Genomic DNA, 25,650 nt, shown 5'->3' with positions numbered 1-25,650 from the left:
GGTGAGGTCACGGAGGTGAAGGTGCCATGCAGGGCTGTGCTGCACAGCCAGGGCCTGAAGGCATCAGCGTCTCCTGCACCTTCACGCCAGCCACGGGCCAGGCCCCTTCTGCCCTGGGAGGCACGTCAGCCAGCTGTGCAGTCACCTGGGCATAATTCCCAGGCAGGAGAGCCCTCGGTGGGCTGGTCACCCCGGCCACCATCCCTCTGGGGACCCTGTGTCCTGACCCCACGTTTCCGATTGCAGGTTGCTGGATCATTCCAACGAAGGCTTTACAAACTGGGAGTTCATGACCGTGCACTGCTGGGGAGAGAAGGCCGAGGGGGAGTGGACCCTGGAAATCCAGGACATGCCATCCCAGGTCCGCAACCCAGAGAAACAAGGTCAGTGGGTCTTGGGAAAGTCCCAGCAACTTTTGTATTTCGATCCTTTTGTTAACTCTAGACTTTTATTCAACTACAGTACCCGGATCATTCTTTGCTGTTGTTTTTTCTTGGAGGTAAAATTTACATAATATAAATGTCACTGCTTAAATTGTTGTTAAGTGTACAATTCCATGGCTTTCAGTGCCTTCACAGTGTTGTGCAGCCGTCACCACAATCTAATTCCAGAACTTTGGCATCACGCCGGAGGGAAATCCCAGTACCCATTACACAGTCGTCCCCATTCCCCCACCCCTCCCAGCCCTTAGCAACTCCTCACCTATTTTCTGTTTCTGGATTTGCCTCTTCTGGACGTTTCATATAAATGGAATCATACAACACGTGACCTTTTGTGACTGGCTTCTTTCATTTAGCTTGATGTTTTCAAGGTTCGTCCGTCCTGTAGCGGGTGTCAGTGCTTCTTTCCTTTATGTGACTAAATACTCTCCCACATCTTGTTTATTCATTCATCAGTTGGTGGACAGCTGGGTTGTTTCTACTTAATAGCTATTATGAACATCCATGCACACGTTTCTGTGTGGACATGTGTTTTCAGTTCTTTGGGCTGTATACCTAGGAGTGTGATTGCTAGGTCATATGGTAACTGTGTTTAACTTTTTGAGGAACTGCCGAACTGTTTCACAGTGGCCAGACCCTTTTACCTTTCTGTCAGCAAGATGTGAGGATTTTAATTTCTCTACCAGCACTTTTTTAAAATTATAACCATCCTACTGGATGAGAAGTGGTATCTCATTGTGGTTTTGATTTTCATTTCCCTTATGATTGGTGATGTTGACCATCTTTTCATGTGCTTCTTGGCCATTTTATATCTTCTTTGGAGACATGTCTATGCAAGTCTTTTGCCCACTTTTAAATTAGATTGTTTGTCTTTTATTATTGAGTTATAATTATACAACAAGAGTTGAGTAAGAGTTCTTTAAATATTCTGGATACTAGACCCTTATCGGGTAATATGATTTGCAAATTTTTTCTCCCATTATGTGGGTTTCTCTTTCACTTTATTGATAGTGCCCTTTGGTGCACAAAAGTTTTGTTTTTTTGGTTTTTTTGCGGTATGCGGGCCTCTCACTGTTGTGGCCTCTCCCGTAGCGGAGCACAGGCTCTGGACGCACAGGCTCAGCGGCCATGGCTCACGGGCCCAGCCACTCCGCGGCATGTGGGATCCTCCCGGACCGGGGCACGAACCCGTGTCCCCTGCATCGGCAGGCGGACTCTCAACCACTGCGCCACCAGGGAAGCCCTGTTTGTTTGTTTTTTTTAATTAATTTATTTATTTTTGGCTGCATTGGGTCTTCGTTGGTGCGCACAGGTTTTCTCTTGTTGCGGAGAGTGGGGGCTACTCTTTGTTGTGGTGTGTGGGCTTCTCATTGCAGTGGCTTCTTTTGTTGCGGAGCATAGGCTCTAGGCACTCCAGCATCCGTAGTTGTGGCACATGGGCTTAGTTGCTCCGCAGCATGGGGGATCTTCCCGGACCAGGGCTCGAACCCGTGTCCCCTGCATTGGCAGGTGGATTCCTAACCTCTGCACCACCAGGGAAGTCCCGAAACCTATGTTTTCTTCTAAGAGTTTTATAGTTTTAGCTCTGTACGTTTAGGACTTGGATCCATTTTTAATTACTTTTTGTATGTAACGTGAGGTAAGAGTCCAAATTCATTCATTTGCACGTGGCTGTCCAGTTGTCCCAGCACCATTTGTTGCAAAGACTATTCTTTCCCCAGTGAATGGTTTTGACACCTTGTCTAAAATCAATTGGCCATAAATGTATAAGCTTGTTTCTGGACTCCCAACTCTATTCCACTTGTCCATAGGTCTCTCCCTATGTCAGTAACACACTGTTCTGATTACTGAGGGTTTGTAGTAAGTTTTTTTGTTTGTTTGTGTTTTTTTGCGGTATGTGGACCTCTCACTGCTCCCATTGCAGAGCACAGGCTCCGGACGCACAGGCTCAGCGGCCATGGCTCACGGGCCCAGCCGCTCCGCAGCATGTGGGATCTTCCCGGACCGGGGCACGAACCCGTGTCCCCTGCATCGGCAGGTGGACTCCCAACCACTGCGCCACCAGGGAAGCCCTGTAGTAAGTTTTGAAATCAGGGATATGTGGGTCCTCTGACTTTTTCTTTTTCAAAATTGGTTTGGCTAATCAGGGTTCCTTGCAATTCCATGTGAATTATAGGATCAGCTTTTTAATTTCTGGAAAAAGGTAGTTGGAATTTTGATAGAGATTTTGCTGAATCTGTGGGTCAGCTTGGAGAGTATCGCTGTCTTAACATCATGAAGTTTTCCCATCCGTGGACACAGATGTCTTTCCATTTATTTAGGGCTTCTTTCAGCAGTATTTTGTAGTTTTCAGTCTACTTTTTTGGTTATATTTGTTGCTAAGTAGTTTATTCTTTTTGATGCTATTGTAAATGGAATGGTTTTTTCAGTGTTTTCAGATTGTTTTCTTCTCTGGTAATTTTTGCTCCCTTTCATAATTCTTAGCTAATAATCGTCTGTTTAACCCATCTTTATTAAATGCCTGCTACTGGCTAGGCATTGATCTAGGTGACAGGGTACATACACCAGGAAGGAAAAGCAGGTAACTGTGATGTCTTGTCCTGTAGTCACCACCGAGGTGCTGAGCTCTACCGAAGTCCCTCTGTCGGGTTCCTGGTGGAGTGCAGGGACTGTGCTCCAGTCTGGCTTGTCTGTGGAACAATTTTACCCAAGGTTTGTTTTCTCTGATCAGCTGTTCCCTGTGGCCTTCTCTGCAGACATGCTCTTCTTTTTGATGACCCTAAACCCTTCCTCTGCCCTGGTTCTTTTCTGATTTTCTGTAAAACAGTTTCACGGATTTTTTTTTTTTTTAATCAGGGAGAAGAGAGGAGCATTGACTTGCTTTATGCAAAAAAATTGACTTTAAGTGATCAAGTCGTCTCCGAGGTCCCCCTACCCGCCCCCCAAATCACTTTCTTTCTGCCTTTAAAATAATAACTATTATGCAATACATTAGTGGAACAAATTCTGAAAATACAAAAACTTAACATTTTAAATCACTTGAAATTGACGTCTTTTAAAACTAGACGCTCCTCAATTAGTCCTTTAAAAGCCCCGGAGTGCATCGGCCCTACTAAAGGTCCAGGGTCGGCTTGTCAGGCCGGCTGCATCCCCTGCGCCACGCGCAGAGGCAGAGTCCCCGCGCCAGCCGGCACCACCCCAGCCACTCGTGCAGGGGAGCAGTGAAGGCCGTGCATCCACACGCCACAGCCAGCTTGACTGTTGGAAGCGCGGGATGAACCTGGTGGGTGTTCATGTTTCTCAGCACTTAGTAAGTCAGGGCTCCTCTCTGGACCTCAGCATCCTCGGCTGGGACGTGGAGCTGAGCTGGATGCTCTCCTGACTGTGGCCTGTGTGGTACGTCCACATCCTGGAAGGGGCCTTGCTGGCCTGGATGCTCCTCTGCGCTCTCTGCCCTGTCCGGACCCCACTCCTCTTCCAGACCCAGCTCCAGACAGCCTACTGTGGGGCTGGGTGGGCACAGAGCAGGCAGGCGCCTAGGAGACCCCGGTCCTCCTCGTCTAGCGCTCCCACTGGGGTTTTGTCGACACGCAGGTGGTGATGCAGTGTGCCCGGTGGTGCCCGAGACGCGGCAAGGCCAGATTGCGCCGAGCTTTGTGGACTGTCGTCAGGACTGATGTTGGTGGGACACCCCGGAGGGATTCTGAGCAGAGAGGGGCATGGTCTGAACCACCATGTGGACAGGGTCACTCTGACAGCTGGATCGGAGTGACTGAGTGTGGCTGGAGTGGGGAGAGGGCAGAGGCGGGGGGGGGGGGCAGTTAGGAGGCCATCGCAGTGTGAGGTGAAGGTGACCCTGACTGGGGCGGGGGGGCAGCAGTGGAGGTGTTGAAAGCAGCCGGTTCCTAAAGTAGAGTCAAGAGGACGTGCTGGCAGATCAGATGTGGGTGCCGAGAGGAGAGGGGGCCCCGAGGACTCCGGAGGTCTGTCCTGTGCGTCGGGAGAAGGGAGTGCAATTTCCTAGATCTGGGACATCGCGGGGAGTGGGTGCTGGGGGGAGGGTCAGGAGCTCAGTTTGAAGGTGCCTGTGACATATCCAGTAGAGAAGTGGACCTGGAGGCCGGGTGCACACATTTCAGTGCTGTGGGCAGATGGCGGGTCTTGAAAGCCACGCGTGTGGACGGGCTCCCCCAGGGGTGAGTGGGGTGACCCTCTGCCTGCAGGATGTGGGCACCGGAAGGGAACCTGTTTCCGTAACGATTCCACACGGGTGCACATGCCGAGTTGGGGGCTGCTTCGGTGCAGTGCAGAAGTGCGTGCCGTGCACCTCCCCACCACCCCATCCTGCCCATCACTCCCCGCCTCTGGCCTGCACCGCACGTGCTGGCTCTGCCCTTGTCCTGCTGACATTCGCTCTCTGGAGTCTGGTCCTCCGGCGGCTGCTGTGTCCCCAGTGCCTCCTGCTGCATGGCTGGTGATGGACACAGAAGATGTTTGGTGAACGAACGAGGACAGGTGTGATCAGCCCGTGACCGATGCTCTGCCTGCTGCAGAGGACACAGCCTTAGTGGAGGAGGGGGCAACCCCGAATTAAGTCCTGAGACAGGCCGTCTCCCTCCCTGAGTGTGGGTGGCATCTGGGCCTGGGCCGGTTGAGACCGGTGCAGAATACACACCCCCTGGTACCTTCTAGCTCTGACCTTCTGTGACCTGCTGGACCTTGGGGGGCGGGGACCCTTCCTTCAGTGTTGTCACAGAGGGTCTCCTCGCGCCTACAGTGGCCCCGGGGGTGGGTTCATTTGTCTGAGCTCCACCCTGTAGAAACACCATTCCTGAGGCTGCCTTATGGAAACGGGTGGCCAGTGGCTGTTGACAAACCACACGCCTGCTTCCCGGGCAGGACGAGGTCGGGCTCTCCGTCTCGGCGGCCCGTTCAGCCACCCGCTCAGCCGTTCAGGCGCTACCTAGCACCTCCTCCCCGAGCGCAGCCAAAGTCTGCGTTGGCTCCATCGGCATCTCTGCACATAGATGGGGGCGGGAGGGAGAGAGTAAGGACTGTGACAGCCAGGCCCTGAACCATGCAGGTCAGCCTGGCGGGACCTCAGCCTGCGAAGGTGACACAGAAGACCAGGGTTTCCCCCTGAAACAGACCCCGAAGCCCAGTAGAAGTGCAGGCCTTCGAGATGCTGTTGGTGCCGAGGCTGTGATGGGTCCCAGCGGGCATGTCGTTCCCTCCCTGGTTGTCAGCTCAAGGTGGCCTGTGGGTACCGGGTCTCCGTTGGCCTCGGTGCCAGACATAAAGGAGCAACACACGGTCACTGCCCTCAGAAAGCACGGCCCCTGTCCTTCCTCTGCAGTGATTCCAAGAATGGGTCCTGGGGCGCGGGGCTGCGTCTCTGTTCATTTCAGTCCCCCTCAAATCTCTGCATCGTAATTGCTTTAAAAAAAAAAAAAAAAAAAGCCAATTCAGTTCCAGTGGTATGCTGGGTGAGAGTGCTCTAAAATCTGAGATAAGACCTGGGCTTGCTGAGTAATTCAGTTGTCTGGATGACCCGCTCCCTCAAGCAGTACTCACCTCCTGTCACACTGAGCCTGGTTTATGTTGTTAGTTTTAAAACTCTTTTTTTTTTTACAACTGAGGAGCAGATTACTCATTCGTTTTTCTCTTCAGTTCCTGGGCCAAGGAGAGGGTGTGTCTTCTGCTGGGATCACGCGCCTCTGGAGGCAAGTTAGGGATGGGACTGAGTACAAATCCTGCTTCACAGCCAGGTTGCCTTTGCAAGTGGTGTTTCAATCATTCCCATCCAAGTTCAGCGCACCTTTATTGAAATCTAAATCAGTCCCAACTTGGGGCTACTAGGACCTTGCCTTGCCGCTCGCTGGGGGAGCAAGGCTGGGCTCAGGTGTGGTGGGGAGGGCACCCCAGAGGCAGGTAGGCTGGCTGAACCCCCTCCCCCAGCACTTCCCCCACAGGCCACACCACCACCACATAGAGAGAGGCGAGGCCCAGCACCACAAGCCGCCAACAGCACCGTCAGAGCAGAGCAGGGGTCCCATCCTGCAGAACATCTCTCGGGGAAGAGTGGCTGCATTTTACAAAGTTTCCATCTCGAATGCGCTAGCTTTTCAGTTTGGGCACTGAATGCAGAAAGTTCCAATTCTCTGGGAAACGTGTTCTTCATTCTCCTGCATCTGCCTGGGGCAGGCCTGGGGTCGGCTTCTGGTGCCCCTGCTTTCCTGAATCGCTGTTGTCATTGTTCGGGCTGCCATAGCAGAGTGTCATAGACTGGGGTGCTTATCAACAACAGGCATGTCTCTCTCACAGTCTGGAGGCTGGAAGCCCAAGATCAGGGGCCAGCGTGGTCGGGTTCCGGTGGGGGCCTCTTCCAGGTTGCAGACAGCCACCTTCTCCTTGTGTCCTCACAGGGCAGAGGGAGAGCTCGCTAGCGCTCTGGGATCTCTTTCGTGAGGGCACTAATCTCATTCCTGAGGAGCCCCCCTCATGACCTAATCACCTCCCAAAGGCTGGGGGTCGGATTTCAGCATATGAATTTGGGAGGGACGCAAACTCATACATAACGGCATCTGGCCCCAGTGCTGGGCCTCTTCTCCTTTAAGATGAGGATGGACAAACTTTCCTCCGGAGCTCACTCGGACGTGATGACCTGGGCCCAGTAATTGAGGGGCGGGACCTTCCCATCCGCCCTCCTCACCTTGAGCTCATGCTGGTGATCACACCTAGGGCACAAGGCAAAGCCTGTACACCTGCTGGCATCAGGCCAGCCTCCCAGCCTAGGTGTGCACACTGCTCTGCGTCTGGGTGCAGGGAGGCCCCCAGCACCCCTGTGACCTGGGGCTCCTACAGGCACCCCTGCACATGCGCGAGGCTGTGGGTCCTCCCTGCTCGGCTGGGATCAGCCCAGCTTTGAGCAGCATTGGGATGTCCTCCCTTGGTCTTCTCACTCATTCACACGCTTACCTGCTACGCGCTGAGTCCGCTGGGCAGGCACAGGGCTGAAACATGCTTCTTCCTCCCTCCCCTATGCACCCCCGAGCACCCTGCTCAGCGCCCCACGTGGAGACTTTGCTGGGGCTGTGGTTTCTCTCTGTGCGGGTCCCGCACTTGCCCTGCAAGAGAGAGTCAGGAGCCATCGATGTTTAAATGGAAAGCATAATCAAGCATCCTTCCAATCCTCTTTCTGTGATCACAACAGATATCTTATTTAATGGCCCCAACAGGACTTAGTCTTACGTACTTGGCATTCACATCGTAATAGACTTTCTGAGACGATTGATGGCATTTTAAAAAGTCCTGTTGTTCTCCTGAACTCAGGGAATTCACTTTTTCCCTCAATTAAAATTTCTTTTTTTCTCTAATCTTCCCTCTGTTTTCAAAAGAGCAGCAGCCCACATGTGCCAGGCTTCTCTTGGTTTCCATAGCGTTTCCAGACTCTCATTGAAGGAGCAAGAGAGGAATATGATGATAATGAGTGCTTATGTATTTTCCATTAGGCACTGGGTGTTACCTCATTGCTAAAAGTCCGTATAGAATCAGGGCATCTTAAACAGAGTCCTAGCCGATAAGGAATTAAGGTTTATGAAAATAAAAACATCTTATTGCTAGCGATACACACCACAGTATTTACAAGTGAAATGTTAGTGATGTCTAGGATTAGCTTTAGAACACTCCAGGGGTGTGGGATGGGAAAGTGGAGGATGGGGAGGGCATGAACAGACGAAGTAGGGACGGGCCAGATATCCATGATCGTTGGGACGTTGGGAGTTCATTGTACTGTTTTCTCTGTTTTGTGTTTATTTGAAAATTCACATCATGAAAAGTTTTTTAAAATACATGTATGGGGAACATCTCTTCCAAAGTGGTCAGAAGGAAGAACTATTATGCAGATTGGGCTTGCACAATTAAATAAAGATGTAGGTGCTTTAGAGTAAATACACCTCAATTTTCCACAAGTGTGAAAAAAAAAAAAATGTTCAGTACGCCACTGAAGAACTAGTTTCTTTGGACTTTCTTACCCTCAGACAGTCAGTCTAAAATCTATGAAGGAATATGGAAGGGTCCCAAACTCTGTGTGTGCATGTGTGTAAGTGTGTATGTGCCTGCACATATGGGAGTGGGTATCGTGTGTGTGTATATGTGTGCCCGTAGGTAAGTTATCTGTGTGTATACATGTGGGTGCGTGCATTCACCTATGTGTGTGCGCGTGCATGTGTGGGTGTGGTGGGTATGCACGTGTGCGTGTGTGTTTGCTTGTTTTTAAAGAACCAGCACAGCCTAGCAGTTGAGCCCTGGAGCTGGCCTGCTCAGCAGACCCCTGTTCTGCATCTCACCAGCAGTGGCCCTGGATGGGTCACTCCTCCCGCTGAGCCTCAGGGCCTCCTCTGCATAGGGTTGTTGGGAGGATTAAATGAAGCGGCACATGTGAGGTGCTCAGTGTTACGAAGCTTACTCCTCATGGCAATTACTGTGTGTTTTTATCCTCCTTCTGTGGGAGAGGAAGCTGGTTCAAGCCCCACATAGAGCCTGACTGAGCTCACCTAGCGTAAGGGCGCAGCCTGGAGCCAGGTGTGCTTCTGCACAGACAGGCCCGGCCCACTCCATCCCTCCCGGTGGGCGAGTCCCCACGCACCCACCCAAGGTGCACCCAGCAGGCACCTTTCGTGGATGTTTTCCTCTTCAGCCCTGTGGCCAGTGCTTTTCACGCGTCCGGCTTTAGGGTATTTGTAGTTGGGTTTTTTACTTTAAAGTGTTGCAATTAGAAGATAAAAATCAAATGAAGTAACAAAGGCTAACAGGTGCCTGGTACCAGGAGCATCTGCTGTGCATGAGGGTCAGGGCTCCCGGGAAGCCCTCCTCCTGAGAGGCTGCCTCACCTGGCCTGAGGCTCCAGGGAGCACTTGGCTTCTGAGACCTCACTGTGATTGATAGGTATGGGCACGGTCCTTTCTTTTTTTAACCCACCAGAGCTCTTGAAACACAATAGGCACTTAGGATAGATAGTTATTGATCTTTAAGGGTTTTTCCTATACACTCTGTGCCTGGCTTCAGTATCATTGATTAATCCATTCTTAGCAAATCTACCATTTTATAACACTCCCAGCAAATATCACTATGAAATTAAGGGATGTGGGGAGCTCCACTGAATGATTATAAAGTTCTCTGGAAGAGTGAGACTAGGGAGAGAAATTCTGAAAGAATTAAATGCAGATATTTAAACATATTTTTAAACTATAATAACTGTTGATGCCAGAATAGACAGATGAGTCAAGGGGACCAGAATAGATAGTCCACAAACAGAGCCGTGTAGACACACTAACAAATAGAGCCGTGTAGACACACTAAGTGTAACATTTCAATCTGGCGGGGAAAGAATAAAGCGTTGAATAAAAGATATTGACAATTGGCTCACCATTTGGAAAGGAAATCATTATATTGGTAGATTTATACCCATAAAATTAGAAACTTCTGTTTGGCAAAAAATACCGTAATATTAAAATTAGAAAAATATTTATAAAATATTTTGGACAAACTTGAGTCATTCGCAGATGGTCTTTTTCACTTCTCTGTAGCCCAAGGACTGCAAACTTTTCCTGTGAAGGGCTTTCTGGTCTCTGTGACAACAACAACTCTGCCATTTTAGTGCAAAAACAACCACAGAAAATATGTAAATGAAGAGCCTACTGTATTCTAACAGAGCTTTACAAAAACAGGCTGTGGCTGTAGCCTGTTTACATGTTGCAGTTGAACTGAGTACATGCTCTGTTACTTGGTGATGAAGAGGCCTGTTTATTTGGGGTCTTTTTTGTTTTTTATTGTTTCGTTTTTTTTTTTTTTTTTTTTGCTGTACGTGGGCCTCTCACTGTTGTGGCCTCTCCCGTTGTGGAGCACAGGCTCCGGATGCGCAGGTTCAGCGGCCATGGCTCACGGGCCCAGCTGCTCTGCGGCATGTGGAATCTTCCCGGACCGGGGCACGAACCCGTGTCCCCTGCATTGGCAGGCGGACTCTCAACCACTGCGCCACCAGGGAAGCCCTATTTGGGTATTTTTTGAGGCATCCCATCCAGGCTCCATTTTCCCACACATGGAACCATATTGTCCCATGTGATGGTAAGGTTTTAACAACTTACCAGTGCTCTGGGGGGAAATTATGTGTGTCTGTATATCACATATGTTTATTATAAACTACTGACACAAAGTACGTGTAGAACAAAATTTACAAATAAAAATAAAAGATGCACTCTTCATACTGTAAATTCCATGTAGCCCATCGATACTCAGAGAATGCTTTCATTAATTTTCACCAGGGACTTCCCTGGAAGTCCAGTGGTTAAGACTCTGTGCTTCCACTGCAGGGGTCACGGGTTCAATCCCTGGTCAGGGAACTAAGATCCCACATGCCGTGAGGTGTGGCATGCATGCATCAATCAATCAAAATTTTCACCAAACTCTCTTATCCATGGCCAACCTATGGATGTAGTGGATGAGCAACTGTCTTTCCGACATAAATATAGGTCTGAACTTCATTCGTCAACAACACAAGCAACTTCTTTGCTGAATTGGATAATAATTTTCAAAAACTGGAATATTTTCATAATTCTTTATGCCACTCCCAGTGTAATGACTATAAACACAATACACTTTTAAGTTTAATCTGTTACTAACATTTTCTCTGTCACTTTCAGTCTAGAAAATCAACAATAAATGAAGTCCTTACTTATTGCATTTGTCCATTTCCACGTATAAATTCTCCACCATGACCGATTTCAAGCTACCAAGGTGTTGACTCTGAAGATAAAGTTGGGAGGAGACGCACAGGCCACCAGTAGAGAGTATTTCCATCATGTAGACAGAATAGATGCAAATAACCCCCAGAGTATAGGAAATGACAAGATAAAGTAATTAGGAAGTGGTGATTTCTGAATATTTGTTATCTTTGTTCTCAATATAATTTAATTGTAATTTTATGTAGTTTAATTTTTAATAATAGTTATGTTAAGAACCCGCTCACAACATTCTTGAAAGTGTTAACAGTCAGCTGTATTAAGTCAATGTGAGCTGGCCCAGCACACCCCTGCATATTGGGAATTGTATAGGTAGAGAACTTTCTTTTTTCTTTTTTTAAATTTATTTTATTAAAATATAGTTCATTTACAATGTTGTGTTAATTTCTGCTGTACAGCAAAGTGATTCAGACACCCACTCCATTCCTCCGTGACCCACTACCCCCTTGGCAACCACAAATCTGTTCTCTATGTCTGTGAGTCTGTTTCTGTTTCGTAGATAAGTTCATTTGTGTCATATTTTAGATTCCACATATAAGTGAGATCATATGGTATTTGTCTGTCTTTCTGACTTACTCCATTTAGTGTGATAATCTCTAGGTCCATCCATGTTGCTGAAAATGGCATTATTTCATTCTTTTTTATAGCTGAGTAATATTCCGTGATATATATGTACCACATCTTCTTTATCCATTCAAGCATCAAGGCACATTTAGGTTGTTTCCATGTCTTGGCTATTGTGAATAGTGCTGCTATGAACATAGGGGTGCATGTATCTTTTCGAATTACAGTTTTGTCTGGGTATGTGCCCAGGAGTGGGATTGCTGGGTAATATGGTAGTTCTATTTTTAGTTTTTGAGGAACCTCCATACTGTTTTCCATAGTGGCTGCACCAATTTACATTCCCACTGACAGTGTAGGAGGGTTCCTTGTTCTCCACACCCTCTCCAGCATTTGTAGACTTTTTAATTATGGCCATTCTGACTGGTGTGAGGTGGTACCTCACTGTAGTATTGATTTGCATTTCTCTAATAATTAGTGATGTTGAGCCTCTTTTCATGTGCCTGTTGGCCATCTGTATGTCTTCTTTGGAGAAATGTCTGTTTAGGTCTTCTCCCCTTTTTTTGATTGGGTTATTTGTTTTTTTGTTATTGAGTTGTATGAGCTGCTTGTATATTTTGGAAATTAAGCCCTTGTCAGTTGCGTCATTTGCAAATATTTTCTCCCAGTCTGTAGGTTGTCGTTTTGTTTATGGTTTCCTTTGCTGTGCAAAAGCCCTTGTAAGTTTGATTAGGTCCCATTTGTTTGTTTTTGCTTTCATTTCTAATGCCTTGGGAGACTGACCTAAGAAAACATTGGTCCAATTTATGTCAGAGAATGTTTTGACTGTGTTCTCTTCTAGGAGTTTTATGGTGTCATGTCTAATATTTAAGTCTTTAAGCGATTTTGAGTTTATTTTTGTGTATGGTGGGAGGGTGTGTTCTAACTTCATTGATTTGTATGCATCCAGCTTTCCCAACACCACTTGCTGAGGAGACTTTCTTTTCCCCATTGTATAATCTTGCCTCCTTTGTCAAAGATTAATTGACTGTAGGTGTGTGGGTTTATTTCTGGGCTCTCTATTCTGTTCTTTTGATCCATATTTCGGTTTTTGTGCCAATACCATGCAGTTTTTATTACTGTAGCTTTGTAGTATTGTCTGATGTCTGGGAGAGTTGTTCCTCCTGCTTTGTTCTTCTTTCTCAGGATTGCTTTGGCAATTCTGGGTCTTTTATGGTTCCATATAAATTTTAGGATTATTTGTTCTAGTTCTGTGAAAAATGTCATGGATAATTTGATAGGGATCGCATTAACTCTGTAGATTGCTTTGGATAGTATGGCCATTTTAATATTGCTAATTCTTCCAGTCCAGGAACATGGGACATATTTCCATTTCTTTGAATCATCTTAAATTTCTTTTATTAATGTTTTATAGTTCTCAGCATATAATTCTTTCACCTCCTTGGTCAGGTTTATTCCCAAGTATTTTATTGTTTTGATGCAATTTTAAAAGGGATTTTTTTTTTAATGTTCCCTCTTTATTTCATTGTTAGTGTAAAGAAATGCAACTGATTTCTGTATGTTAATCTTGTATCCTGCTACCTTGCTGAATTCGTTTATCAGTTTTAGTAGTTTTGTGTGTAGTCTTTAGGGTTTTTTATATATAATATCATGTCGTCTGCATATAATGACAATTTTACCTCTTTAGGTAAAGACCTTTTTTGGGGATGAGTATACTTTAAGGTGGATACGTTCAATTGTGACCCAGGCTCAAACCTTACAAAGTGCTCTGCCCCCAACCCCAAAACTCCTTTTTATCCCAATAGCCAGCCCCCCTGAGCAGAGCCTTGGTCCCTCCCCAAGGATCAGACAGCACAATCAGGAGCTCTTATTTCATTGGTTTATTTCTTTCCAAGACCCACGTGGAGGAGTAAGGTCTAATCGCCACTGGTTTAACTTCTTATTTACTAAATCAAACTACTTTTTTTTTTCTTTACTAAGTCTTGCTAATCAGTAAACAGTCACCATTTGAATTCTCAATATGCTAAAAAGTCATTTTTCCAAGGGGGATAATTAACACAGTATTTGGTATAAAAAATTCCATACACAGGCAGACACCTTCTTCATCTCAAATCCCATGGTTAGATGATTGCAAACAGAGGTTTATACCGTTATAGCCTTAATATGTAAGGAATCACTAAGAAGTCTCACAGATCACTAAGAAATATGTGAAGCATCCCACTAGAAAAATAGGCAAAGAGCTTGAAAGAGCAATTCATGAAGAAAAATGACAACCAGTAAACAAAAGCTATTTAATCTTTGCAGTAATAGAAGAAAATACAAATTAAAACAGAGACAGGAAGGTGAATATCAGGATAACAAGCAAACAAGCGGAAGTTCCGGGGATTACAAAACAAAACCGAGAATGTGCCTGGCCTTCTGCAGGTAGGGCCACAGCATGATCTGGTATAGAGAGCCTGAATATAGACGTAAAAAGGCCTGGGTCCCGGTTCCAGCTCCACCGACTACTGCCTAGGAGACCTTGTGAGTGATAATAACTCCCTTGTGGGCATGTTTGGGCACCTGATGGGAATGAACATTTCCAGCGTGACCTGGCACGGGATGGGTTGTCACGGAAGCTCAGTCCCTTTTCCCCCGCTTCTCACATGTATAGGTTCTAACCGCAGCCTTTGGGAACTGGTCCATTTTCCCTCCGGGAAAGCTCCAGCCCAGAGGGAACAGGTAGAGACCTGCCTCCACACCTTTGAAGAAGATTAAACTGGCTGTGATTCTGGAGAGCCCAGGAATTTGGAAACAACAGAATCCAGGGGTGCCGTGCTGAGGACATGCTGGGTTGCCATCCAGCCAGTTCTTTCAAGTTTGGAGCTCAGCAGGTCCATTTCTATCCTTTCTTCTTCTTAAGCAACATTTTTTCCAAACAAAAGCAAAAATTTGCTCACAGCTTGGTTTTGAAACTGCTGTGAGCAGATAATACGCGGCAAACTGCCCTGGCCCTGAGCGGCTCTGTGTGCATGCAGTGAGCCCTGGGGCAGAGCCATGTAAGATGTTCCCACACGTCTTGGCTTTCTTTGGAGCTGGCCCAGAGCACCTGACTCCACCGGCTCCCTTCCGTGGAATCCCATCTTTGGGTTTCTCCTTCCCCCAAACCTGAAAGGTGAAGCCGGGGCAAGATCAAAGAGGTCTAGGCAGCATGTGGTGTGTTTGCCAAAACGTGCGAGTAAAGCTGCAGGGGCCCAGGTGAGTTACGAAGCTGGAACCTGCGCCCCATTCACGCTGACCTGACTGAGAGGAGACAGAGTCTGTGAGAAGCGGGTGGCGAGAGGGAGACCAGGCTCCGCAGAGCCCGGAGTCGGACGCAGCATTCAGGCCTAGGGAACCCTGCGTGGGGCGAGCCCAGAGCAGAGCCTGGCAGGTGTGATCTGAGTTCCCGCCAGGCCACTTTCTGGCCTGGTTCTGGAACCTCTCAGCCTCCCTTCCTGCACACGTGTGACGCGAATAATAGTATCTGCATCACAGGCCTGGGTGAGGTCCAAATGTAGATTTTATACGAACAGGTACTTGGTGAGGAATTTTGAGGTTTTAGGGTTATGAGCTGAAACATCTAAAGCACTGACTGATAACTCTCAGTGTTACGCTCTCTCTTCTGCGTCACGTTCTGCATTCCTGCCTTAGCAAGCTGCGATGCTCCCTTGAATGGAAGGGAAGGGACCAAAGAAAGCCCAGGGAAGTCATTCTTTTCGAACTTTACTTGTGGTAGTTCATGCCTTCTGCATTGAATCGTGTGTGTTGATTACACTTTACTCCTTACATCTCACACCGCACCCGCCGTGTGCTCCCCAGGTTGCCTCGACCCCGCTGCCCTGGGGCCTCGCCTCTTGACCAATGGAGAGGTCTGTCCCCACGTCAGCTCCCTCAGCCTCCACCGAGGTGAAGGCTCAGCTAGGGCATAGCTGCCTTGTTCCCACACAGGTAGGAGCTGCATTGGCCAGAGGGGGCCAATCCAACCCAAGAGGACATGAGGAGGCTGTAACTTTTCTCTCCACTTCCAAGTGACATGTGAAATCCAGGCTTCCCGGTGTCGACTGAAAAAAAAATGCACAACCTAAAAGTTGAGAGTTATGTTTTATTTGGCTGGCAAAGCTGAGGACTTAAGCCCGGAACGTAGCCTTGCAGATAGTTCTGAGGGACTGCTCCAAAGAGGCAAGGGGGAAGCCAGGATGTACAGGAGTTTTTGCAACGAAGTAGTCAAAACATCAGAAGACTATTGTCCATTAAAGAAAACCAGGGACTTCCCTGGCAGTCCAGTGGTTAAGACTTCGCCTTCCAATGCAGGGGGTGTAGGTTCGATCCCTGGCCAGGGAGCTAAGATCCCACATGCCTCGAGCCAAAACAACAAAACATAAAACAGAAGCAATATTGTAAAAAATTCAATAAAGACTTTAAAAATAGTCCACATCCAAAAAAAAAAAATCTTTAAAAGAAAACCAGACATCTCAAGTTAAGGAATTTAGTGCTATTCTGTGTATAGAAAGATGCAAGATGCTGGGCTCCCTGAAGTCATTCCTTTGATATGCTCCTCAGCTATCTGGGGCCAGTATCCTGCTTTTCTCCATCCTGAGTCCCCTTAGGGTGCACCGTTGGGGGTGGCTGCAGTGGCCGAGGGTGGCAGTGGGCAGCCCCTCTGTCTCCATCTGAGTTTCCTCAGGGCTCACGTCAGGGCGGCTGTAATGTGATGGCTTGATGGCTGCAACATCCTTTGTTCACTGATACGGCAGGTGATATTTTAGTTCACACCAGCATCTAGCCACCTGGAGGGGCAGGTAAGGTAGCACACCTGGGAGTGCACGGGAGGTTTGCCCAGGGGGAGCCGAAAGAGAGGCCTACGTCCTTCCCACATGCCCCACCAGGCCCATTCGGAAGACCTCCCCTGGCCTAGCAACCTGCTGCTTTGGTGTGAAGTCGCAGCCAGCTTGGTACTTGTTTCCCCCTTCCCGGCCGCCCCTCCTCCACACTCCTGTTGCCCCAGGACTGCACCTCCCCGTGAAGCCTCAGCCCCTGGGCTTTGGCGCAGTGCTTGCTCTCTAGAGAATGTTGCCTAAAGCATGTGGTCAGTGGCAGACTAAGTGTGCACTTCAGTAATCCCCGTGAACTACTGCGAGGGGTGGGTCATCACGGGCATCCCATTAGAACTGTTTGGGTGTGATTCTGCACTACAGGAAGTGCGGGACGTGGCCTCTCCTCTCTCCCTGGCGCTCAGCCCTTGGAACATGGCTATAAGCAGGTGTTGAATGATAGAGTGAATGTAGGTACCCGCAGCCCTGAACCTTGTTTAAATCAAGAGCTCATATAATTTGAATCAACTGTTTTCAGCTGTGCACACTCAGTAACCCGTTTAATAATCAGTTAAAAGAGGTAGAAATTAGTCTCTCCGGTGTGACTGTTCCTTCCCTTTTTGCGTCATAAAACGTTCCATGGTTTCTTGCGTTGACTTTAAAAAATGCAGAACGTGAGACCTGCGAGTTAAGTTGTGTTGGGGGCAAAATGAGGACTGCAGCCCAGGAGACAGTGTTTCCGATAACTCTGAGAAACTGCTCTGACGGGGCGAGGGGGGAGCCAGGATATATAGGAATTTTGCAACAAAGAGCAGGTAATTGGGAAAGTCAAAAAATTATTGTTAAATAAAGAAAGCCAGATATCTCAAGTTAAGGAATTCAGTGCTTTTCTATGTATGGGAAGATGCAAGAGTCTGGGCTCACTGAAATCATTCCTTTGATGTGCACCTCAGCTATCTGGAGCCAGTATCCTGTATTTTCACATCCTGAGTTTCCTTAGGGCTCACCGCAGGGAGTGGCTGCGGTCTGATGGCTGCTAGATGGCAAGTATTCCTTTCAGCCCTGCGTTTCCTCAGGGCTCACTGACTCACGTTGGAGGGCTGCAGTCATTGATGACTGTGACATCCTGTGTTTATTGATATGGCGGGAAATATTCCATTTATAAATATACCATTTATCCCTTGATTTCTGTTCAGTAGCTCTTTCATACACTGCCTCCTCCTGAGAGCATAGCTGTTCTCATTTTCTTGCTGGTGTTACTGACCACGGTTGAACTGACATCTGCTTTGAGCTAGACTTCACTTCCAAAAGAAGAATGGAGATTTTGCAATCTGTGTTTGATGGCTCAATTTATCTCGTACTGGCAGCTTAGATTTCAAGCATGTGCCTTCTGTGCTGGCTTCCGAGTTTGTCACTAAGCTCTCATTTCTGGAAAGTGTGATTATGGAGAATCGCTCCCGCTTCCTGGAAAGAACTGAGGACTCCGGGAGGTTTCCAGGCACCATACACACGGTTGTCCAAAAGTTCCATGTTTTACCCCATTTGCTTCAAAAGGACTCAGTGTTTCAGTTGGTCTCATTGCCTCCCTTCTGGTCTTTCAGGGGACTGTTATAGTGGTGCTGTTGCCCAAAGTCTCCTAGTTCAGGAGAAAAGGAAACATGATACCCTGCTTGTTCAGGTGCACGTACGTGAGTCGTGGCTTTGTTCATCACCCTATGTCTCGCCTGGTCGTGGATGTAACAAAGAGATGAGTTTCTTCTTTAATATTTCATTTTTGCAAATAAAATAACAAAATGTTGATGAAGGTGAAAAAGAAAATGTATGGGAAGAGGAAGAACTCTCTTGAAACCCCTTCCTCAGGTTCTCCACTGTTGCATCAGGTACAAAGGTGCACCTGCACTGGTCAGCATTCTGGCAGCCAGATCCCCCCCACCCCCTGTGCCAAGAATATGTAAGTGCATTTAATGTTTGAACATCTGACTTTGTTATTTTCAGAAGCACATCATGTTCAATATGTCTATCTTTCCACTTGGTGTTTTTTCGTCTTGACGTTTTACTGCGTTCTAACCGTGCTGCGTACATAACTTTGTATTTCTTTCTGTTACTTGCATATCAAGCGCTTTTTCATGTCATTTTATATCCTTTGTGAGCAGCATTTTATGTATTTTTATAATACTTCACCAAGTAGAAATACCATCATTTATTTAGGCATCCCTCTATCGTTGGGACGCATAGATTGTTTTCTGGGGGTTTTGCTATTACAAACAGACAACTTAGCACAGAAAGCTTTCTCCTAAATTTAAAATTATTTTCTTGGGATCGTTCACCGGAAGTAAAATTACTAGGACAAATAAGCAGTGGAAACCACAAATATACCTACACTGGATACATTTTACTAATTTGCTTTTCAAAATGGTTGAACCAACATACAACTTCATCAGGCACAAGTAGGCACTCATTTGCCAGCTCTCGAGGAGATAAATGATATCTTTCCTTAATTTGCGTTGTGATAATTACTAAGGAGGGTGAACACTTTTCCAAATGTTTGTGTACAAAGTGCGTGTGTGTGTTTTTAATTGCCCTTTCTCCTTTTTTCCAGAGGATAGTCAGTATTGTTATTAAGCTAATAGGTACTCCATGTAAAATACAAATGTAATAACCCTTTCTGGGTCATAGCTCCTATAAATATTATTTCTGGTCTGTTATTTGACTTATATATATTTTTAAGATAATCTTAAATTTCTTCTCCAGAGTTTTGATAATTCTTTTTTTTATTCCCAGTTTGCTTGTGATTTGATTTTTTTCAGAATCTGTTTGATTTGGGTTTTTTTTTTTTAGTATAAGGTAAATATTTTTCATAAATTGCTAACGAATTACCCCAGAACAAAGACAAAATCAAAATGTTAAGAGATGTTGTGGGCTTCTGCATCTGGCAACAGAAAGACCAAGAATAGGACAACTAGCAAAACAACTAAAATATACAAAACAAGTTGTGAAAATAAGTCCAGCCATATTGCTAGTTTCAGTAAAGGTAGATTGCTTCATTTAGAAGACAAAGATTGTCAGATTAGATTTTTTACATGTGTTTGCTGTTGTGCCGGGCATATTTGATTTACCTACCAGACCCCTGTCCACTCCTGTCTGCCCCACTCTGACTGAGGCTGGTCTATCCACAGACTCTCTGCCTGTGGCTGGTGGTGGAGTTCAACCAGGGGGAAACTCCAGCAGGAGAATGGAAAGAGGAAGGAGATGTTTTTTTCAGAGTTATTTATCCCTCCAGCATCCCTCGGGGTCACAGCCCCACCCTCCCCTTGCCGGTAGACTCTTGTACACTTATGGGCTAAACACCCCTTCTGTTTCTAGCCCCGGGGAACTCCATCATCCCTTGTGGCTCTGTTTTGCTCTGCTGACACCTCTGTAAATAGTCTCTTTATTAAAGCCTTATTGGATTATCCTAGTTTAATTATGCTGTCTTCTTCCTGCTTGGACAGACTGATGGAACTATATGTAAGAACAATACCTAAAATATAAGAAAACTGCAAAGTTAAAAATAAGGTGGATGGGAAAAGATAGACCAAGCAAATGCTAACCAAGGAAAGCTGATGTAGTTACGTTAACATCAGACAAACAGAAATGTTATGGTGAAAAGCAATCCCAAAGCTGAAGAGGGTCACTGCGCGTTGATAAAAGATTCGGTTCAATTCTAACTTGGCCTCGAAATATATAATGCAAAAATTTGTTAAAGCCCCAAAGAGAGAAAGACAGACTCACACACAAGGTGGGAGATTTAGCATACCTCAAATATATTTGGTAGACAAAATAGCAAAAATCAGTAGGAAGAGAAGATTTGAACTTCACAGTTGACAATTTAGGTCTAACTAATGGACCTACACCCAACAACCAAAGAATACACTCGCCTTTCAGTCGCAGGTGGATTATTCTTGAAAATTGGCCACGTAGTAGACCATTTGGCAAACTTCAGAGTATTTCCAAGGATTGGTAGTATATAAGCCCTGTCCTCTGAGAGTACAGGTAAGAAATCAAAATTTAAAAGATAACTAGAAAAAGCCCATACATTTGATAGTTGAAAAACACTTCTAAACAACTCAAGTGTCAAAGGAAAATAATCATAATTTACTAGGGAGGGACTTCCCTGGTGGCGCAGTGGTTAAGAATCCACCTGCCAATGCAGGGGACACAGGTTCGAGCCCTGGTCTGGGAAGATCCCACATGCTACGGAGTGACTAAGCCCACGTGCCACACAGCTACTGAGCCTGCACTCTAGAACCTGTGATACACAACTACTGAGCCCGTGTGCCACAACTACTGAAGCCCATGCGCCTAGAGCCTGTGCTCCACAAGAGAAGCCACCACAGTGAGAAGCCCACACACCGCAATGAAGAGTATCCCCTGCCTGCTGAAACTACAGAAAACCCACGTGCAGCAGCAAACACCCAGTGCAGACAAAAATAAATAAATAAATTTATTTTTAAAAAAGGATAATAATAATAATTTAATAGGGAATCTTTGGAACTGGATGATAATAAAAATACTGCATATCCAAACAGGTAATGCAGGTGAAGTAGAGATGAGAGAGGAATGTACGTTCCCAACTGCATGTGTTAGAAAAGAAGAAAGGCTAAAGATTGATGGTAGGTACTTTGTGTCCACCTAGAGGGGTGGGATAGGGAGGGTGGGAGGGAGACGCAAGAGGGAGGAGTTACGGAGATGTATGTATGTGTATAGCTGATACACTTTGTTTTACACCAGAAACTAACACGATATTGTAAAGCAATTATACTCCAATAAAGAGGTTAAAAAGAAAAAAGATTGATGGTAGAAAATGACCAGTAACATAAACTCAAAGAAAGCAGCAAAAAGGAATTTTTAAACTAGCAGAAATCAATGAAATAGAAAACAAACGTATGTAGAGAGAATTGACAAAATCCCTAAGTTGGTCCTTTGAAGACACTAATAAAATTGATAAACCTCTGGGAAGACTGGTCAAGGAGAAAACTGAGAATACAGTTGACCCTTGGACAGCACAGGTTTGAACTGCGCAGGCCCACTTAGATGCAGATTTTGTTTTGTTTTGTTTTCAGTAAATAAGAACTACAGTCCAACACAGTCTGTGGTTGGTTGAATCCGCAGATGCAGGGCTGGCTGTAAAGTTATAGATGGGGGTTGGCACCCCAGACACCTGCGTTGGTCAAGGGTCATCTGTATATAATTTCACGAATGAAAAAGTAGAATGTTATTATAGATCCTATATACATCAAAGTTATTATAAGAAGATATTATAAACAACTTTGTGACCGAAATGTTAAGTGAAATGACCAAAAATAATGTAACAGCAAAATTGACACAAGAAGAAACAAAAATTGAAATTGTGTGATTAAAGAAATTGATTCTATAATTTAAAAGAAAACTCAGGGCGGGATAGATGCACTGGCAGATTCTACTAAACATTTAAATGGAAGAAATGTAATGTCAATATTCCACGGACTCTTCCAGACAGTAGAAAAAGAGAGAAAAAGAGTCCCAGTTAGTTTGATGAAGCCTGAGTATCCTTGATACCAACTCGCAACAGCCCACTATGAGAATGGAGACTTTTCAGCCAGTGTCACTTGGGAACATAAATAGGAAAATCCCAAGTTCAATATTAACAAATTAAATCCAACAGTATTTTTTAAAAGTTCCTCTTTTTCCTGTCTTTTTTGGATTAAATATTTTTGAATATTCCATCTTATTTCCTTTAGGATTTTTAGCCTATTTTGTGATTGTCGCTGTAGACTTGGAGTTAATAGTCCTCCCCACTTTCTGCTATAGTTGTGTGCTATATGTAACTTCTGTACATATTACAAACTCCATCTTGCAGGCATATTTTTGCTTTAAAGGCAGTCATTGTCTTTTAAAGAAATTAAGAGAGAAAAAAAAAAGCTACTCTTTTATATTTACCTACATGGTCACCATTTCTGGTCCTCTGTTCTTTCCTGTAGATCCAGATTCTCATCTGTGACCATTTTCCTTCTATCTGAAGAACTTCCTTCACCATTTCTTATCATGCTGGTCTGCTGGCCATGAATTTGCTCTGCTTGGATTTATTCCAAAATATCTTTATTTCAATCCATCTTCAGTTTGTTTTTAAAAATATGTTTATTTATTGACACACTGATTTTGACTCTGCTTAGAGGACGTCATTGTGATGGTGCTGTGACTCCACCCATTTTTTAAAATTTATTTATTTTTGGCTGTGTTGGGTTTTTACTGCTGTGTGTGGGCTTTCTCAAGTTGTGGTGAGCAGGGGCTACTCTTTGTTGTGGTGTGCAGGCTTCTCATTGCGGTAGCTTCTCTTGTTGCAGAGCACAGGCTCTAGGTGCACGGGCTTCAATAGTTGGGGCACATGGGCTTCAGTAGTTGGGGCACGCAGGCTCTAGGGCACAGGTTCAGTAGTTGTGGTGCACGGGCTTAGTTGCTCCGCGGCATGTGGGATCTTCCCAGACCAGGGCTCAAACCCGTGTCCCCTGCATTGGCGGGTGGATTCTTAACCACTGTGCCACCAGAGAAGTCCTCCACCCATTTTTGAATGGCTATTTTCTCTAGATATTGAATTCTAGGTTGGCAGTATTTTTTGTTTATTTATTTTTGGCTGCATTGGGTCTTCATTGCTGCATGCGGGCTTTTTCTAGTTGTGGCAGGCAGGGCTACTCTTCGTTGTGGTGCATAGGTTTCTCATTGTGGTGGCTTCTCTTGTTGCAGAGCACGGGCTCTAGGCGCACGGGCTTCAGTAGTTGTGGCTCGTGGGCTCTAGAGCGCAGGCTCAGTAGTTGTGGCACACAGGCTTAGTTGCTCCACGGCATGTGGGATCTTCCCGGACCAGGGCTCAAACCCGTGTCCCCTGCATTGGAAGGCAGATTCTTAACCACTGCACCACCAGAGAAGCCCTATTTTTTTTTTTTTTTTCATTTCAGCACTTTAAAGATAATACATTTTCTTCTCATCTCCATTGTTTCTGGTGGGAAGTGCTTGCATTTACTATGAAAACAAACGTTGTTTACATCTAAGCTATCTAGCGTGCAAGGATAACATTTCCTTTCTCATTTTGTTCAGGCTAGCAAGTTTGCCAAATACAAAATCAATAACCCAAAAGTGCGTTTTCACATTTCAGCATGCAGAACTTCTAATCATTCTAAGTGCCTCACTGCTAAATATAGAAGGACCTCCACACATTCGAGAAGATTATGCAACATTAGAACAGACACAAGCCCTGAAGAGAATAAACTTGGAGGTTAAGAGGGAATTCAGGCAGGAAAAGCACAACAACACAGCAAAACTTCAAAAAAAACTATAGTTGGTGTCCCAAGGTAGAAAACCAAGTAGGGAAAAGGCCAGTTCTTCCCTCCTGTGTTTCTCTCCTGTGTGTCTCCTTTATTGTTAACACAGAACTCTTCACTTCTGGTACTTCTAGTCACCAAATGTGTGGGGGGTTTACCCCCACAGCAAACAATTCTCTGCGGCACCGTCTGGGTGTACTCCAATGCACCTCAATTCTGGTACCACCTACCCGGGGACAGAGTCAGGCCCCACAGGCTAAGGGCTCAGTCCCACAAGACTGTCCCCCGCACACATACACACACTGCGGACACCAGTTGTAAGCCTGGGTTATCACCTGTGCTTTTGACCGACTGCCCCGTAGATCTAAAGACCCCCTCCTTGGGTTCAGTTAATTTGCTAGAGCTGCTCACAAAACTCAAGGAAACACTTGCTTACATTTACCAGTTTATTAAAGGCTGTGATAAAACGGTACAGGTGAACAGCCAGAGGAGGAGATACACAGGGTCTGTGAGGGTCCCTAGTGCAGGAGCCTCTGTCCTTGTGGAGTTGGGATGCATCACCCTCCTGGGTGGATGTCTTCACCCACTTAGCAGCTCCCTGAACCCCATGCTATTGGGAATTGACAAGGGTTTTAGGAGCCCTGTGCCAGGAACCGGGGGTCGAGACCAATATATAATTTCTATTATCTCATAGGTATCCTCAGGGAAGATAAAGTATTTCAGTGCTGAAATAAGAACAGGATGCTGCATTTTAAAAAGGAACATTGGGAGGACCAGATAAATGACTTGAAATTTTAAAATATGAGGCAAAAATTAGAAAGGCAAGAGATAGGTTGGAGGAGGAAACCTCCCAGAAAATGAAGAGGGAGTGGGGTGGGCATGTGGAGGATAGTGTAAGAGAAAGGATTCTCGATGTCCTGGGTAAGGAGGCATTGGACGATGGCTAGAATTCAGGAGCTTGGACAGAGCACGTGAGCATCTACCCTAGAAGGGCCCCCTCGGAGCCTGACAAGAGGCTGAGTCTCAGGCAGGACGCGGAAAGGTGGAGAGGGTGGGGGGAAGGACCGCTGTCCCGTTATAGCCCGTGTAGCAGACTCTGTCTTTTCAAACCGTTAATTTATTACTTTGAACTAACTGAAAAATGTTGAAAGATGGTATTTTAGTGTTCTCTATCTCACCCTGTAGGTGCCATTAAGAAAAGTGAGGTTTTGTGTGTTGCCAGACTGTACAAGTGATTGTTCTTTACCTGATATGTGTGTTTCCACACTTCACCCAAAGAAACACTGGTGCTTGGGATTCTGAGATACTCCTTCTGGCACTGAAAATACCATTTTGAAGGGTTTTTATGGCTACAAGATCATAGAGAAGATTCTCCCATCTGCCCGGCTTTACTTCCGGCTCTGGAGGTGTGCACGCATGTGTGTATGTGTGCATGTCCATAGGGGACACATACCTGTGTGCACTCTTCCTTCTTCTTTTCTAGGCCATTTCCTAAATTCTATCTTCCTACCTCTTGCTTGCCATAATGTGGACTTAAAGCACATTTATAACTATGTTAAATTCATTGAGTCAAGGTTGATATTTCTGTGAGTGTATAATAGTTCATATAATGGCTTTATTGAAATATAATTCACACAGCATAAAATTCACCCTTTTAAAGCATCCTTGTATATTTTTATAAACA

At 45.8% G+C, this 25,650-nt stretch overlaps 2 protein-coding genes across 9 annotated transcripts in view; both read left to right on the top strand.

Annotated features, from left to right (window-relative positions):
* PCSK6 (proprotein convertase subtilisin/kexin type 6) overlaps positions 1-25,650 on the top strand; it is a 190,858-nt gene that overhangs the window by 137,907 nt on the left and 27,301 nt on the right. For 4 of the 8 annotated variants that reach the window (XM_049705669.1, XM_033403040.2, XM_033403042.2 and 1 more), the window contains 2 exons: positions 247-383; positions 21,201-21,284. In XM_049705669.1, coding sequence (XP_049561626.1) covers positions 247-383; positions 21,201-21,284 — 221 coding nt within the window. The remainder of the gene's footprint in view (positions 1-246; positions 384-21,200; positions 21,285-25,650) is intronic. The other 4 variants (XM_033403045.2, XM_033403044.2, XM_004278366.3 and 1 more) reach the window with 1 other exon arrangement.
* Positions 1-25,650, top strand: part of TM2D3 (TM2 domain containing 3) — a 337,824-nt gene that overhangs the window by 291,866 nt on the left and 20,308 nt on the right. The window lies entirely within an intron of this gene.

The sequence above is a fragment of the Orcinus orca genome, chromosome 2 (genome assembly GCF_937001465.1).
Source record: "Orcinus orca chromosome 2, mOrcOrc1.1, whole genome shotgun sequence".
Classification (NCBI taxonomy): domain Eukaryota; kingdom Metazoa; phylum Chordata; class Mammalia; order Artiodactyla; family Delphinidae; genus Orcinus; species Orcinus orca.
Note: the sequence above shows the minus strand (reverse complement) of the source record. Positions and strands in the feature narration are given on the sequence as shown.